Source organism: Mustelus asterias, chromosome 23 (genome assembly GCF_964213995.1).
Source record: "Mustelus asterias chromosome 23, sMusAst1.hap1.1, whole genome shotgun sequence".
In the NCBI taxonomy this organism is placed as follows: domain Eukaryota; kingdom Metazoa; phylum Chordata; class Chondrichthyes; order Carcharhiniformes; family Triakidae; genus Mustelus; species Mustelus asterias.
The window spans coordinates 66,850,410-66,869,231 of NC_135823.1; the positions used below are offsets into that span (position 1 = coordinate 66,850,410).

At 43.0% G+C, this 18,822-nt stretch overlaps 1 protein-coding gene across 15 annotated transcripts in view; it reads right to left on the reverse strand.

Annotated features, from left to right (window-relative positions):
* The window catches only part of mrtfba (myocardin related transcription factor Ba), a 297,785-nt gene that overhangs the window by 84,959 nt on the left and 194,004 nt on the right, over positions 1-18,822 (reverse strand). For all 15 annotated transcript variants that reach the window (XM_078240868.1, XM_078240871.1, XM_078240869.1 and 12 more), the window contains one exon: positions 4,125-4,190. In XM_078240868.1, the coding sequence (XP_078096994.1) occupies positions 4,125-4,190 (66 nt within the window). The remainder of the gene's footprint in view (positions 1-4,124; positions 4,191-18,822) is intronic.

An 18,822-nucleotide genomic window follows, 5' to 3' on the forward strand; every position in this document is an offset into this window, starting at 1 on the left:
TAAGATCATGGCTGATCTTTTCGTGGATTCAGCTCTACTTACCCGCCCGCTCACCATAACCCTTAATTCCTCTATTGTTCAAAAATCTGTCTATCCCAGCCTTAAAAACTACCTTTGAGGTAGCCTCACTGGGCAGGGAATTCCACAGATTTACAAACCTTTGGGTGAAGAAGTTCTTCCTCAACTCAGTCCTAAGTGTCCCAAGTGTCTCGTGTCTTCCAACCTCCGCCCTTCCTTTGTGTACATGCCATCTACAGCACAATACACTGTTGGCACCTGGGAGAAGAACGAAGGCAGCATCCAGGGGCAGATAAGTCAAAGAGATCTCACTCGCCAGGTGCATGCCACCTTTGCAGATTGGGAAGCATGGGGTCTGTAGCCCCGTGAATGAGTATTCATGATATGCACATTACAATCCCAACATTGACCTGTGGGAATGACAAACCGCCATGAAAGCACGGAGGGGAAAATAGTGACTTATTTTCCAGCCGGTGGAATTCCGACTTTTGGCCACACTCCAAATTTTCCAGCCCTGCTTTCCACAACTCCCACAAGTGGCAGGACCAGAAAGTTCCAGCCAGAGTCTCTTTGGTTTTTATCGATTGCATGCACAGTCTCTCAGCAGGCCTAAACTTAGCGAATATAGGCAAAAGTGGGGAAAAGGAAATGATGAGGCTAACCAAGTTTGCATTGTGGTGCAGAGTGCTTAATTAGCTAAATCTGCAGAGTGGAGCACTGTGAAATCTTTCTGTTGCTTGTCCTATGTACAAGCCTGTCTGTACAACACTTGATTGCTTGCTTTGCCTGTTTACATAAACATCAGAAGTGTTTCATAGAATCCCTACAGTGCAGAAGGCGGCCATTTGGCTCATTGAGCCTGCACCGACCACAATCCCACCCAGGCGCTATCCCTGTAACCCCATATATTTACCCTGCTAATCCCCTGACACTAAGAGGCAATTTAGCACAGCCAATCCACCTAACCCGCACATCTTTGGACTGTGGGAGGAAACCGGAGCACCTGGAGGAAACCCACGCAGACACAGGGAGAATGTGCAAACTCCACACAGACAGTGACCCAAGTCGGGAATCGAACCCGGGTCCCTGGTGCTGTGAGGCAGCAGAGCTAACCACTGTGCCACACTTGTTAAGTCCTGAGATGACAACAGAAGTAGTGGTATGGGATGGAAATCTGTGAGTTTGACTAGACACTCGCACACAAGGTAATTTGGCATGTCCGCTATGATTCTCACCAACTTTTACAGATGCACCATAGAAAGCATTCTTTCTGGTTGTATCACAGCTTGGTATGGCTCCTGCTCTGCCCAAGACCGCAAGAAACTACAAAAGGTCGTGAGTGTAGCCCAATCCATCACGCAAACCAGACTCCCATCCATTGACACTGTCTATACTTCCTGCTGCGTCGGCAAAGCAGCCAGCATAATTAAGGACCCCACGCACCCCGGACATTCTCTCCTCCACCTTCTTCCATTGGGAAAAAGATACAAAAGTCTGAAGTCACGTACCAACCGACTCAAGAACAGTTTCTTCCCTGCTGCCATCACACTTTTGAATGGACCTACCTCGCACTAAGTTGATCTTTCTCTACACCCTAGCTAGGACTGTAACACTACATTCTGCACGCTCTCCTTTCCTTCTCTATGAACAGTATGCTTTGTCTGTATAGCGTGCAAGAAACAATACTTTTCACTGTATACTAATACATGTGACAATATAAATCAAATCAAATCATAATGCTAACCAGCTGCATGGGTGGTAGTGCGTGTGGAAAGAACATACTGGAAATGGATAACTGGCCCACCAGCAACTCCACATGCTTGGTTGGATGAGGGATTGTCATCGACTTTCATCTTGATAGAATATTATTTTGTGGGCTCTTGATGGGGAGGACTAGAAGGTCAAACAGCCTTCTCTGGATTTCTGCTGCTCTTCATTAACAATTTTTGAAATTTCCCAGGACAGTGGAAACTGCAACATCAACTGTACGTGCTGACTGCTGAATAAAATATTACAACCTTGGGGTTCCTGAAAATCTTGGGGAAAGGGAGAGTCTATGAAACTTACAAATTTACATAAAGGCAAATACAAATCAGAGAGAGATGAAGCCCTTGGTTTCTATGGTGGGGCAGGGAGAAGGCACATGGATTCCAGCAGTGGGCAGTGCAGCCAGACAGGTCAGAGACGTAGAGGCTCATCTGTTCACAATGTCAGGGCTTCATTTAAATAAAACCTCCTGGACAACAGCTGGCTAGATTCACTAGCTAGCCGACAGGTGCGAGCAAGAATTTTTCCACAGAAGGCCACATTCAGTGACCTGTAGGTTTGGTCAGCTGTGGTCAATGGGAGGAGGGGTTCCAGAGCAATTACAATGGGACTGGAGAAAGCTGAGAATTCCCTCGCAATACAGATTGAGGGAGGCTGGGAATTTCCTCCTGATGTGCAATAAGGGGTGGTTGTGAATTTTCTACTGTTAAGCAATGGTGAGGTTCAAAATTGCCCTGTGTTAAGCAATCAGGGAGGTTGCAAATTCCCTTGTGTTAAGTAATCAAGGAGGACGTGGGATTCTCCTGGCTCAATGAGTTCAAAGTGCAGGAAATTGAGGAAGGCGTGGGACTTCCCCCACCTTGATGTTTATATTATTATGACTTTTGCAATTACATTTTGATCAGGAGTCTTTTTGAGGGCCTGAATCACCATCATTATTACAGGGAATGGGATTGGGGGGGTAAAATTGCGGCCTACATTTTGGTTGGAGCAGGGGTTCAATGACTTATGGCTTATGAGGAGAAACTGAGTAGACTGGGGCTATACTCATTGGAATTCAGAAGAATGAGGGGAGATCTTATTGAAACATATAAGATTATGAAGCGAATAGATAAGATAGAAGCAGGGAGGTTGTTTCCATGGGCAGGTGAAACTAGAACAAGGGACCATAGCCTCAAAATAAGGGGAGCAGATTTAGCACCGAGTTGAGGAAGCACTTCTTCATCCAAAGGGTTGTGAATCTGTGGAATTCCCTGCCCAGAGAAGCAGTTGACACTATCTCATTGAATGTTCTTAAGGCAAGGATAGATAGATTTTTGAACAGTAAAGGAATTAAGGGTTATGGTGAGCGGGCGGGTAAGTGGAGCTGAGTCCATGAAAAAATCAGCCATGATCTTATTGAATGACGGAGCAGGCTCGAGGGGCCAAATGGCCTACTCCTGCTCCTAGTTTTTTTGTTCTTACGACTGGTAAGAAATTTGTGCTTCTGTTCAGTCCAAGGATGGTTACAGAGATGGTGTATTGATTGTAATGCCAAAAAGTGGGAGATTAAAAATATCAAAAGATGGCTGAAGATTTTAAATGCAAATGTCGGAATTGGTAATACATAAATTAATCTTCCTGAACTGTGAATGAAATCCAGAATCCACTCAAATATTTTAAAATTCTGTGTTTGCATGATTAATACCATCCCCCCCCCCCAAACTCCCTCTCTTATTTTGTAAATATCACCTGTATTCAAGTTTTACAGGTAAGAATTTATATCACCACATATCTAACTATCTGAGTTGCACAGATCCTGTTCACAAATCTACTATTAGGCATCGACGTTTCAGAGATGGGAATAATCATTGGAATATAGATTGTAAAAATGTATCTCATATGCTTAATCATATTAATTCAACAGCATCTGAATAACACTATGAAATCATTAGCTTTCAATATGTTAAAATGTACATTATTCGTTGACATAAATAGTTTTGCACCTACATATCTGCTAGCTGCATAAGCAATGTCAAATCATCGAGTACCAGGTTATTGTAGAATACAGAACTTTAATGTTTATGTGTTTGGAAAATGTTTCTCAACTAAAAACTGGCTGTCCCAGCACTATCTCAATTGTATTAGTGCACCTTTGGGAGTAAACATTGCAAATAACCATTAAATATATAAAATAACTATTAAATCCAAGGGAGGCTTTACTGCTTCAGTACAAAGGTGCCTGAAAGTCGATTTAAATTCCTATTGCATCTTTTGACAAATCTTCTTTATAATATCTACTTAGCGAGGGGGGATGGGGTGTAAGATTTGTATTTTATAAATTCAAAGCAGTATCTTACGTGGCATGATTCCCTGGTCCACCAACTGTTCTCTTGTCCGTCTCTGCTGCAGCTTTAACTGAAGTACTGTTAGGCAAAGGAAGCAAAAACAAAATGCAAAATCAATACAGATAAGATGACCTGCAATAGCCTATAAACAACACATCAAATGGTGTGTAGCACGGTAAGTTAGACTGGATTTCAGTTTCTCTAAATAACTGTCATAGCGATCATTTGCTTGTGATGATTAATTTGACCTTGGTGAGCAAGTTGTGACATGTGTCGGAGTGGCTGCCTTTATTTATAATGATAACTGGGATTTCGATTGTATTAATCAGATTACAAGTATGATGCCTCGAATATAATCTTCCGTTTCAGCGGGAGGAAAAATATTGCAGCCTGATCAGTTCCTACACCGGGCACTGAATGCAAGATTGAGCATCAGGTGGGTGGCGAGGTCTGAATTCTATCATTGGACCGAGACCGTTTCACTTTCGCGAGACTCCGGCCTTACCTGCAGTGTAGCGAGGGCCTGACATGCCCCCAAAACAGGAGGGTTAAAATAGCAGCCGACACAAGTGCACTGGGGAGCTGGACACAGCTATTTCAACACCAGCATGGCTCATTCTCATTAGGCTTGGGAGGGACTATAATTGGTCCTCAGATGCCAGACAGACCTCAATGAGGGTGGGGAATGGTTTCACAATAGATTAACTGAGAATAAATGTTTTAACAAAATCAATTCCATCAGGGTGCAAAATACAAAACAAGCTAAAAGTTTTATCATATCAAGAAAGTCAACTGCCTGTTGTCAAATTTCTGGGGTGTTGCTGCAGGGCAAACACCCATCATTTTAATTTGAAATATCCTGATACCGCCTTACCTGATCTCTGACATTTCATGTTGACATTCGTACCAACAGATTAGAAAGAAACCTAAACTCAAACATTTTTAACTAGCGCACATGTACTTACAACGGCAAAGAGTATTCAATAATGCACATGGAGTACACCAGAATGATAGGGAGTGGGATAGCTTGATCTTGGTTTCGGACAAAGCTCGGCACAACATCGAGGGCCGAAGGACCTGTACTGTGCTGTACTGTTCTATGTTCTATGTTCTTTTTAATATTTAATATGTCAGAGCAGCAAATGTAGAATTCAACATTTCCCATGTCAAAGCACCTTTTTATCCCTCCGTAACAGCACAGTGGGTGCACCTACATCATGTGGCCTGCAGCAGTTCAAGGCGGCGGCTCCATCACCAATTCCTTGATTAGGCAATTAGGGAGGCGCACCAAAAACTTGCCCGGTCACCGACACCCACATCCCGTGAAAGAAGAGGAAACATATTTGCATCTATTGTTATTAAGCTGCAGTTAAGAGCTCATTTAAATTTCTAATTGGAAATAAAAAATCGAGGAGGGGTATGAAATGAGCTGTCACAGTCGTACAAAGTCAAAACGTACCCCTTGGGTTGGGTAACTACATTAGAAATCTCACATCCTGCAACTTTATAAAAAATGCAGACATTAATTTAAATGTAGCACTGATTCAAAATTGCAATGACGAGATTATGGTAAAAATGCAAATTCTCAGTATTGACGGTGCTGCACAAGATGAACAGAGATGTCACTGATTATGTAACTCTTAAACAGTTCAATTGAGCCTTCACATAATGATCACACTTAATAGTAAGTAGTCTCACAACACCAGGTTAAAGTCCAACAGGTTTATTTGGTAGCATGAGCTTTCGGAGTCTCGCTCCTTCATCAGGCGAGTGCAGGATTTGTTTCACAAACAAAATCCTGCACCCAACTGAGGAAGGAGCAGCTCTCAGAAAGCTCGTACTACCAAATAAAGCTGTTGGACTTTCACCTGGCGTTGTGAGACTTCTTACTGTGCCCACCCCAGTCAAACGCCGGCAACTCCACATCATGATCACACTTAAAACATTTCCCAAACTGATGTTATTTAATATTAATATCTGTTGATAATTCCTGATAGGCTTCCATGACACTGTTAATGTTAATTTAATGTTTGCATTAAAAACATTGAGCTACTTGTTTACTTGCAACTCACTTAATGGCAGTTCCCATTTTAATGCAACCATTTCTATACTTTGGTTTTATTCTCTACACTTCCTATTGCGATAGGTTGTTTTATTGGAATCCCTGCTTACAATCCCTGTAAACGGGGCACACACAAATCCTGCTTCCGTGAAACTGTTCATCTTACAAACTTCCAATCTGACTGGCTTTGTTGGTCAATTAGCTTGAACTCCGGTTTGACCTGGTTTTCAATCATCTCTAATGTTTATTAGTGTTGTCTGGAAGTCAAATTGCTTTTCAAGATTGTGCAAAATATAAAAAGAAATCACCGTGGCTTTATACACTACCCCACTGGTTTGAAGGTGAGGGCATTTAAAATCCAGCACATGGCTTCCCGCCACCTCGGACCTGTCTGAAATTTTACAGGGGACCATGGAAGCATTGGACCTTTTTTTTTAATTCATTCGCAGGACATGGGCGTCGCTGACTGGCCAGCATTTATTGCCCATGTTGCCCTTGGAGAGTCAACCACATTGCTGTGGCTCTGGAGTCACATGTAGGCCAGACCAGGTAAAGACAGCAGATTTTCTTCCTTAAAGGGACATCAGTGAACCAGATTGGTTTTCCCCACAATCGACAATGGTTTCATGGTCATCAGTAGATTCTTAATTCCAGATATTTTTTTATTGAATTCAAATTCCACCATCTGCCGTGGCGGGATTTGAACCCAGGTCCCCAACACATTAGCTGAGTTTCTGGATTAATAGTCTAGTGATAATTCCACTAGGCCATCACCTATCCATTGCCTATTGAGGTTCTGAAGTGGCCAACTCTTTTAGCCAGTGAGGGGGGTGTGCATTTGTCTTCAAGTAATCAATATGCCTTTGATGTTTTCAAGAGTGGGAAGGAATTGCAGGATTAGAAGTTAGTCGAGCATTTCTGAGCCTCAGATTTCTAGAATTTTGGAACAAATTTTCATGGGACGAGGCAAAATACAGATGCTGAAAATTTCTAAACTTTCACTGAAAACAAACCACAGAATTGATTTGCAGCATAAAAACTCCCAAGATTAATTTTTTAAGATGCTACACAGTATTCGCTTTTTGAAAATGATGCAAGAAATGTAGGCAAACAAAGGGAATTATGTCCCAGACTTTGTTCTCTTCCTGCTTTATAGAAATTCTTGTTTTATCTCAATTTTGTGAGGGTGTCTCAGAGAATTACAGTGAAGCGGGTTTATTCATATTCAATAGTTTATCAGTACTTAATAAGCCAGCACAGGAGGGATTGCGCCAGCACAATTTAAATTACCAGCTCATTTGAATTTAGTAACTTTAAATTAGTAGTAAAAGACGATACTGCGAGTTACAAGTGAACGGACTGCTAGTTTTCCTTCACTACATTTGCAGCTGGTGGGTGATAGTTGCCTCTCAGATTAAAACCAGACCTCAACGGCCAGTGGAATGCGAAAAAGACGAAAATAACCACACCACTGACTTCCAAAGTACTAGCCTGAAGATCAGTGGTATGTAAACAAATAGAGAAAACTTTCTGAAGGTTTGCTTTATGTCACAAAACAAAAATAGTACAGAAGCGTTTCCAACAATTTAAAACAAATCATTACTGGAGGCTTGAAAGTGATGAGATAGGAACTTGGTGGCAGCATAAACCCTGATTCATGTCATGACTGCTCTGTCCTCAGGCAGGTCCTTAGCTCATTGTCTGCTGATGCTTCACTCTGAGCCGTTATCTTGGCAGGTTTCTGTCAGTTGTGGTTCACCATTGCCTTCCACTTGCAGGGGCAGAGTGAGGAGACAGTTCCCATGTCTGCCATGGTCAATGAGTCAAAACATCTAGAACAGAGCTAGTCCACTGTGAACAAAGTGAAATGGATGCAACGCACATTCACTGACCTCCTCGCTTTCCACTGGCCAGGGCCCAACTGCATATTGCCAAACATTAAATATTCCACGAACCAGGGCTATTGGGTGGAATTTTCGAATGTAATTTTTGAAAAGCACTATTAAAAATATTTTTGATGTATTTAGGAGTGGTAACCTGGTGCATTCTATGAATACATCTGAAGATCCGTTTATCACAAAAAAATTAACTCATTGAAAATTACTTTAAAGATCTATACGGAACACTACTTTCACTGCTGGAAACCAGCCTCCCATCCATTGACTCCGTCTACACTTCCCGCTGCCTCGGGAAAGCAGCCAGCATAATTAAGGACCCCACGCAACCCGGACATTCTCTCTTCCACCTTCTCCCGTCGGGAAAAAGATACAAAAGTCTGAGGTCACGCACCAACCGACTCAAGACCAACTTCTTCCCTGCTGCTGTCAGATTTTTGAATGGACCTACCTCACATTAAGTTGATCTTTCTCTACACCCTAGCTATGACTGTAACACTACATTCTGCACTCTCTCGTTTCCTTCTCTATGAACAGTATGTTTTGTCTGTATAGGGCGCAAGAAACAATACTTTTCACTGAATGTTAATACATGTGACAATAATAAATCAAATCAAACAGTAGTCACTTACTTAGCAAATTTGAAAAAAAAACTTTCAAAAAACTTACATTTAAGCTGTCCTGGGGTCCTTGCACCAACAGAACAGCTGAAGTGTAAGTACTTATTTGAAAGGCCACAGAAGCAGAAACTTGGCATGATGATTAATTCAACCTGAGGCACGGGCCAGTTTTGTGGCTAGGACTGAAGTCTAACATGATGCTTTTTAAATGAGCACAAAACTGAATTTGCAACAGACACCATTCACAGCTGGAACTTCCTGATCTTTGCTGTTTTGAGCGAATTGAGAAGAAACAGCAGAACGAGTAAAAACGGCACGGTGGCACAGCGGTTAGCACTGCTGCTTCTCAGCGCCAGGGACATAAGAACATAAGAAACAGGAGCAGGAGTAGGCCATTTGGCCCTTCGAGCCTGCCCCGCCATTCAACAAGATCATGGCTGATCTGAAGCGAATCAGTTCCACTTACCCGCCTGCTCCCCATAACCCCTAATTCCCTTAACGATCAGAAAACTATCTACCCGTGATTTAAACAAAGTTCAATTCCCGGCTTGGGTCAGTGTGTGGAGTTTGCACATTCTCCCCGTGTCTGCGTGGGTTTCTACTGGGTGCTCCGGTTTCCTCCCACAATCTGAAAGACGTGCTGGTTAGGTGCATTGACCCAAACAGGTGCTGGACTATGACAACTAGGGGAATTTCACAGTAACTTCATTGCACTGTCAATGTAAGCCTTACTAGTGACTAATAAATAAATAAACTTGTAAATAAATAAATAAACTCCAGGCCACTATGTGGTCCTGGTACAATTCCTTGGTTAAACCTCATTTAATATCCCATTTTGGTCCCTTCACAAGATAAATGAAAATGGAAGCCGCACAAGAGGTATTTTGAGTATGACAACTTGTTTGACACCTAGTTCAAAAGTCCTTTGATAGCAGAATAGATTAGTGATTTATTAAACTAGAAAAGCAGAGACTTTGAGGAGATTTGTTGGAGGTCTTCATAATTATTAGAAGATTAGGCCCATTTCTGTTAGATAAGTTAGGGTGGACCGGAATTACATACGGCTGCTGTGATTCTCTATTACGAGTGTGACTACACTTCAAAATTTGTTGTGAAGCACTTCGAAATGTCCGTTGGTTGCAGATGGTTGGGGTGACGTAGGGGTTAGCACTGCTGTCTCACAGTGCTGGGGACCCGGATTTTATTCCAGCCTTGGGAGACTGCCTGTGTGGAGTTTGCACATTCTCCCCGTGTCTGCGTGGGTATCCTCCGGGTGCACCGGTTTCCTCCCACAGTCCAATGATGTGCAGGTTAGGTGGATTGGCCATGCTAAATTGCTCCTTAGTGTCCCAACATGCGTATTGGGGACACGGGATAGGGCCTGGGTAAGATGCTCTGTTGAAGAGTCGGTGTAGACTCGATAGGCCAAATGGCCTCATGTTGCCCTGTAGGGATTCTATGATTCCATGACGCTATTCAAATGCAAGTCTGTTTCGCTTCTAAGTGATCCTGTGATCTAATGTTGCTAAGCTTTGAAGGAAGTGGCACAGCGGAAGACAATCTATGATAATAAACCTCCACGGTGCTGCTGTTAAAGCCTAATTTACCACTCTCCACTTGGCTAATCCTAATAGGCTGAGCCAAGGAGTTAATCACTGCCAGGGATTTGTCCATTCAGTTTAGGGATACTTTCCTACCTAAAAGAAATTCTATCGGCAAGCTCACATGACAAGCGGTGACTCACTTAGTTAAAAATAAATCCAACACTTGTTTACAACACTGCTGGTTAAGATACGGTATCAGACTAAGATTACATATACACCGGTGTCTGTAAAGTAACATAAACCACAGGGACACTCAATATTACAAAACAGGATACAGTATACTTTGTCAAATAACTCAGCTGGATACGAACCGGTTCAGTGATATATTTGACAGATCTGTCCATGATGCGATCCCTTCATGTGAATCAGGATTAGCATCCTTCCCATCTTCAATGCTCCAATTCAAATCAAAAATTAGGTGGCATCCAGAACTGACACTTTACTCACCACCATGCAAGGCATTCAATGACAGAGCAGCTGCACTGTGGGTTTTCTATGGTTGGAACACCAAATATTGGGGATTTTCTTTAAATAGAAAAAGTTATCCGATGTGGTACATTGGAATCCTGTTGGATAAAATCGGTCTTGCAAAAATCTGCAAGATAAACTGTCAATATTCACTATATAAAACTGCAAAATATTATCGATTTTGAAAGTGGTAAAGAGGCATTGGAGAAGGTTTTGCTAAGATAGCAGAATTGAGAGATTATACCTCTTAAGAAACATTTACAGAATCACAGAATACTACAGTGCCCTTCGGCCCATCGAGTGCACTGACGCATGAAAGGCCCTGACCTGCCCACCTAATCCCACTTGCCAGCACTTGGCCCATAGCCTTGAATGTTATGATGTGCCAAGTACTCATCCAGGTACTTTTTAAAGGATGTGAAGCATCCCGCCTCCACCACCCTCCCAGGCAGCGCATTCCAGACCGTCACCACCCTCTGGGTAAAAAAGTTTTTCCTCAAATCCCCCCTAAACCTCCCACCCCTCGCTTTTAACTCGTGTCCCCTCGTAACTGACCCTTCAACTAAGGGAAACAGCTGCTCCCTATCCACCCTCTCCATGCCCCTCAATCTTGAACACCTCAATCAGGCCGTCCTTCAATCTTCTCTGCTCCAGGCTAGACTCTTTTTTCTAGGAAGGGAGAGGATGAAGACAGAGTTCTTCACCATTAGGTAACAATTCAATTGCTCAGACATAAACAGGATTTTCCCACTTGCTGGGAGACAATAGTGAATTCAAGATAAGCTTCTTTAGAGAGAGGCATGAGCATGTGGAACAAGAGGAACAGTTGAGTTAACCTAGAGAAGCTAGATAAATACGAGGGAGAAAGGAATGGAGGGGTACGTTCAGGGAGAAGAACGAACGCTGACATGAACTTGTTGCACTGGACAACCTGCTTCTGTGCTGTAAGGCCCGTAACTTTTTCAGAGTGACAATCTCCATTGGATTGGCACTCTGAACGGACTTACCCTCACTGAAATTGCACAGCCCGTCTCACCCAAGCTTCCCCTCGGGCTGGGTGAGGCAGGGGCTGAGTGGTAACCTCCTGGCAGCAATGGCGTGGAGTGGCTGGGGCACAGAGAAGTAAGTCACTCCAACTTTCTAAAAGGGACAGTAAGGAGTCTCACAACACCAGGTTAAAGTCCAATAGGTTTATTTGGTAACACGAGCTTTCGGAGCACTGCTCCTTCATCAGGTGAGACATTAAAAGGACGATCTAAAGGGGGCAGATAAGTTTCAAAGGTGAGTGGTTTAGTGGTAGCAAGGTTGGGGGGAGGGAGTTTGATCAGAGGGCGGTATCATGAGTGCTCATCATAAGTACCTTTTACTCCTGTATGGTGTATTTTTGTGTGTTAAGTATTTTTATTGTTAAAGATATTAATATTGTGATGCACTACAACTGCTATTTTATAGTTCATAGAATCCCTACAATGCAAAAGGCGGCCATTCGGCCCATCGAGTCTGCACCGACCACATTCCCACCCAGGCCCTATCCCCATAACCCCACTTATTCGCCATACTAACCTCCTAACACTCAGGGGAAATTTAGCCTGGCCAATCCACCTAACCCCCACACCTTTGGTCTGTGGGAGGAAACCGGAGAACCTGGAGGAAACCCACGCAGACACGGGGAGAACGTGCAAACTCCACACAGACAGTGACCCAAGCCGGGAATCGAACCCAGGTCCTGGAGCTGTGAGACAGCAGTGTTAACCATTGTGCCACCCCGGCACGCTGTATATTACTCTGGTATTGTCCAACCTGTCCGCTGGGTCAGTACAAACTACTAGAGATGCTTTCAGAAATTTGTTTCCACATACTATTTTCCCAGCATTAGAAATTTGCAATATGCAACATGGTACAAGCAAAACGTTAAACTCTAAAACTAAAAACATCAACTTTATCCAAATGGGCTTTTTTCAACATTTTTGAAGGTTTCCAAACTGTTCCAAAAGCCTGGGATTGGACCAAAGGAGTGATTCTGACTTCAATTACCATCGGGGATACTGCACTTGTTCAAAGTGCACAAAGAATTCCACAGGGACAGTCAATAGGTTGCAACCCAGGAGAATTTACTTCACCTCTTTTCTTCAAATAACTTTGAAAATCAAGATAAATGTGAAAAGGCTAACAGATAACATTCATACTATTCAGCCACTGACTTCCACAACCTCAAACCTTAACCATAGCTCCCAGTTTCTCTCCGCCAATCCGTGCTGGCAGAAAGCAGTGGGTGTATTAGTGCTTCTGGGAAGGGGAAGGGAGTGGGTGGGGGAACTGGGTTGAGGATCCCTCTTCAGCACACTATCAGCAGTGTGGTCTATATCCTTGTTGACTTGCCATACTTCCTTCCACCAAGCTTCAGGGCTACTGGGGTCAGCACCTGTCTTGATTCTGGCTAGTTCACTATCCTGTCCACGTATTCCTGAGGTCTATTACTATCCTCATCACTATCTACTACTTTTACAAGTTTCATATCATCTACGAACTTTATAATTCTGCTCCCCATATCCATGTTTAGCTTTAATTGCAGATTATAGAATCATAGAATTCCTACAGCGCAGCAAGAGGCCATTCGGCCCATCGAGTCCGCACCGACAACAATCCCACCCAGGCCCTATCCCCGTAACCCCACCTATTTACCCTGCTAACCCCCCTGACACCAAGGGGCCAATCAACATAACCCACACATCTTTGGACCATGGGAGAAAACCAGAGCACCCAGAGGAAACCTATGCAGGCATGGGGAGAACGTGCAGACTCCACATAGACCAGAGGCCGGAATTGAATCCGGGTCCCTGGTGCTGTGAGGCAGCAGTACTAACCACCATGCCACCCTATTAATTGCATTTAATTGCATGCCGGTAGCGGGCATTAATTAGGGATTGATTTGTGCTCTTAGGAACAAACTGAAACTGTGGTTATTAGATAGATAGATAGATAGATACCCTACAGTGCAGAAAGAGGCCCTTCGGCCCATCGAGTCTGCGCCGACCACAATCCCACCCAGGCCCTATCCCCATATCCCACCCACTAATCCCTCTAGACATCTCAGGACTTGAAGGGGCAATTTTAGCATGGCCAATCAACCTAACCTGCACATCTTTGGACGGTGGGAGGAAACCGGAGCACCAGGAGGAAACCCACGCAGACACGAGGAGAATGTGCAAACTCCACACAGAATTGTAGGGATTCTATGATCCTAAATAGAGGTAACATTTTGGGTCTGAATGATCCTTCTACAGACTATTGCCCTACAGACTACAGCACAAATATTGTGCTGGGAGGTGCATGGTACTAAAGTGCATCTCCAAAAATAAATGTTTATGTATGTGTGTATTGACTCCAGTTCTATCCTTCACCTTCCAGCTTTCTGGAATATAACACCAAGATTGTTTTCAAAAACTGCAGAGTTTTTTCAGTTAATCCCAGTCCTCAGCTCACTCCCTAAACTCTGAATACTCCTCTATCTCAAGGAACAATAAAATTCCCTTTAAAAAGTTTTTGACTCTGCTTCCATTTTTAAAGACTTTTTTAAGAAAAAAAAATCACCTTTGTACCTTTGCTGTCTTTTTCATTCCTCAGTGAACAAAGCAGAAAAATAAACACGAATGCTAAGATTGCCCAAAAAAAAAGGTTTCCTGGTGGACTAGAAAGCTTGCAGAGAGGATCAAATTGCCGGAAATCCTGTATCTGTTCAGAAATTTCGGGGCAATACCACTTTCCGGCAGTGAGGGTGGACAGGAAACCTGCTCACATGTTGTTGAGCCAGGATCCAGGAAGTCCTTGACAGCAGCAAGGAATGAGGAATGACTGTACCTCGCTAGGCACCTCTCCTGGGCTGCAATGCTGAGCTAAAAAGCAACCCATGTGATCATTCTGAGGTATATCCAACCACTTACACTGCTGCATCTTTAAAATAGGAAAACTTCATCATAAAGTTATAGACACAAAATCCACTGAAGCAGAGAATCTGCTGCTCCTGTACTGTCACAGGTCGCTGCCACTCACGGTACATCTGTTAGTAATTTGGCTATTTCAGAAACTGTGCCTACCAAAACAACTCAAGAGCAATACTCTTTTAAAAATTGTTGTAATTATGTCTATGATAGAAAGAAACCGTTCCCACTCGTGACAGGATTGAGAATGAGCAGGCCCAGATTTAAAGTCATTGGCAAAAGAAGCAAAAGCAGTATGAGAAAAGAAACTTTTCAGCAAGTGAGCGGTGATGGGCAGTAGAGCACGGCCAGAGAGTGTGGTGAAAGCAGGTTCAATCGAAGCATTCTAAAGAGAATTAGACTGTTATCTGAAAAGGAAGAATGTGCAGGGTCACAGGGAGAAGGCAGGAGAATGAGTGCAGGCATGATGGGCCGAATGGCTTCCTTTTGTTCTTTAATGATTCTGATTGTATTTTCCATGCAGTTCCACAGCACTGATGCAATTAATGTCCCGGTTTGAGACCTGGCCTTACTCAAAATTACGTGGTGATGCATAGCCGAGTTCTATTAGTGGCTCCACATCACTCCACTTAGGCAGAGCACCAACATCCAAATAACAATTACACTTCTAACAGAGCCAATGGCACCGTTGGCTCCTGATTAATGCTCGCAATCCCAGTTTTCCAGATGCCCCGATGAGCGAACTTTCTGAACATTACTTCTCATCGGCTGCAGTTTGAGTGTAATTGAGGTGAAGACAAAGGGGTGGGTCCTGGGGTGATCAGGACCGCACCTCCATAATTTGCTGCAACATCAGTTCAGTAGCTTTATTTGCTAATTTACAATACAGCATTCATTGGATACAATGCAGAAGTTATATTCGATTAATGCAAAACCTGAAATATTAAAGCCATGACAATCCAGCGATTAATACAAGAAAAGAAATAGTGAAAAAGCAAACAGTAGACGATATGTAGGTTAATGCGTTCCGAGCAAAATTTTATTCAAAGAACATTCAAATCTATAGAACTAGACATTGCTTCTGAAAAGGAAATTAATACACTAATTGGATCGCTCTTTCAACAGTCAGCGTTGGCATGGTAGGCCACTTGGCTCCATACAGTAAAATTCACCTCTCTTTTTTCAATGTTACTGCGCATTATCAACAGCACTAGTAATTTCCTGTGATGTTTTTACCCCAGGATCTTGTATTTCAGATCTGTAGAAGGATCATTCAGACCCAAAATGTTACCTCTATTTAGGATCATAGAATCCCTACAAAGCAAAAGGAGGCCATTCGGCCCACCGAGTCTGCACCGACAACAATCCCACCCAGGCCCTATCCCCGTCACCCCACATATTTACCCTGCTAATCCCCCTGACACGAAGGGGCAATTCTGCATGGCCAATCAATCCAACCCGCAAACCAGCCTCCCATCCATTGACTCCATCGACACTGTCCGCTGCCTCGGAAAAGCAGCCGGCATAATGAAGGACCCTACGCAACCCAGACATTCTCTCTTCCACCTTCTTCTGTCAGGAAAAAGATACAAAAGTCTGAGATCATGTACCAACTGACTTGAACAGCTTTTTCCCTGCTGCCATCAGACTTTTGAATGGACCTACCATATATTAAGTTGATCTTTCACCACGCCCTAGCTATGACTGTAAAACTATATTCAGTACCCTCTCCTTTCCTTCTCCTCTATGTACTCTATGAACAGTATGTTTTGTTTGTACAGCATGTATCCCAATACATGCGACAATAATAAATCAAATCAAATCTTTGGACCTTTCTCTCCACAGATGCTGCCAGACCTGCTGAGTTTATCCAGCATTTTCTGTCTTCAAATCTTGTATTTTGTGCCGCTTTGAGGACTTTTAATACTAAATTACAGTCGTTGGGCATGAAATCGTGCATCATCTGAGTGTAGAAACTTGCTGGGCTTGTTGGATCAAACCTGTGACATTGCTGAACTCAACCTGGCACTGGTCATTGTTTTCCACTTAAAGAAGCAATGTTCTGCAGTGCTACACAAGTCCCAGCCTGAGATCATGCCAAAATTAACATTAGGAATCACTTTCAACATTTGAAAGCCTGATCAGGGACCAATGGAATACTTACATGTGGTCTGAGGCAAGAAATAGCTCAACTGAGTAATTGAACCAAACTGTTTCCCACAATTTCCCAGTATAGTACTTACCCTTGGACATTACTCAGCCTACTAAAATAATTGGACCTTTCAGAAAGCGCATGTTAAATAAAAATGTTCAGCAATGTTATTTTGATGCTAACTTCTGGAGAATTTTCACATTCCATTCTGTGACATTTAACATGCGAATAGAACACTATCCATACATCCTTTACAAATAAATAGTGCACAATAATGAAATGTAAAATTAGTGCAGCATTGAGAAAGTTGGAGGCAGCAAAAGGTATTTGCAGCTATTGCAGTAATTCATTGATTAAGTAGAACATCTTCTATACTTCACACCTCTGTATATAATACACACACTACAGTTTGGGTTACAAATGCTCCAAAGAAATGGCTATTGCTGTATCACATTGCACTCACGCACTCAGGGTTTTTGAAGTTGGCAGTGCCCACGTGTCCTTGTAAAAACATCTATACAGCTGAGATGCTTTGGATAGTTGAGGACAGAGTCATCTATATGGCAATGGAACAGCTGGGTGTGAGCTTGGTGATGTTCCAAGAAAAATGGACAGCATTCCATACATAAAACAAATCTGAGCATGGCCGACATCAGTTTTTCCAAAGTCAACGAGAAAAGCATCTTGAAATGGATTAATGAGAGATGACAAGGAAAATAGCGTCAGAATGAGTGAACAGTTAAAATTATATTTCTGACTAAAATGTATGGACATTTCCTTTATGACACCTGGGAGTAGAGGGAAAGATTGAAGTATTGAAGTTAAGTTTATTTATTAGTGTCACAGGTAGGCTTACATTAACACTGCAATGAAGTGACTGTGAAAATCCCCTAGTCGCCACACTCCGGCACCTGTTCGGGGGGGGGGGGGGGGGGGGGGGGGGTGTGGAACGTGCAAACTCCGTGCAGACAGTGACCTGAGCCAGGAATCGATCCGGGTCTCTGGCGCTTTGAGGCAGCAGCGCTAACCACTGTGCCACCGTGCCGTGGATCTATTAGGCTATGTGCTATCACCGCACAGAAATTTCTTACTGTTTTCAAAGGGGATGCTGGTGACACCAACATGCATCGTCTGGTTTGCAAATCTTGATAATTAGGAATAAAAGTTTCGAAATATTTTTCCTTTGTCATATTTCCACCCTCTTCATATTTCTATATTTCTCCCCTCTTCGTATTTCCATATTTCTCCCCGTGTCTGCGTGGGTTTCCTCCGGGTACTCCGGCTTCCTCCCACAGTCCGAAAGACGTGGTGGTTAGGTGCATTGGCCATGCTAAATTCTCCCTCAGTGTACCCAAACAGGCGCCGGAGTGTGGCGACTAGGGGATTTTCACTGTAACTTCATTGCAGTGTTAATGTAAGCCTACTTGTGACACTAATAAATAAACTTAACTTAAATCTTTCCCTCCACCCCCTGGGTGGCAGCAAGGAAGCGTCCATACGTTTTAGTCAGAAATATAATTTTAACTCAGTTCAGTCATTCTGATGCTACTTTCCTTGTCATCTTTCATTAACCCATTTCAAGATGCTTCAAGTGGCATTACTCGTGAATAATTATACAGCTTTGACTTGGTTGTTTCACTTCACCACATGGACTGCAGCGGTTCAAGAGGGCAGCACCCCACCACCTTCTCAAGGGCAAGAAATGTTGGCCTAGCCAGGGACATCCATGAAGGAATGGGTAAAAACTTCAAGCAGCTTAGTAAAGGTTGGTTCCATCCCTTCTAATTCCCCTGCAAATGATATTAGTTTTAGTGTCCCATGTATCATTATGCATCTCCACTTTAGAACTTTATCTCAAGGAGAATAAGGTATTATATATAGTTACAGTGACTGCAGCAATCTTTTGTAACTTTTAACCAAAACAGGAAATGCTTTTATCTCAGATCAGCTAGAGTTGTTCTTTTTATTTTA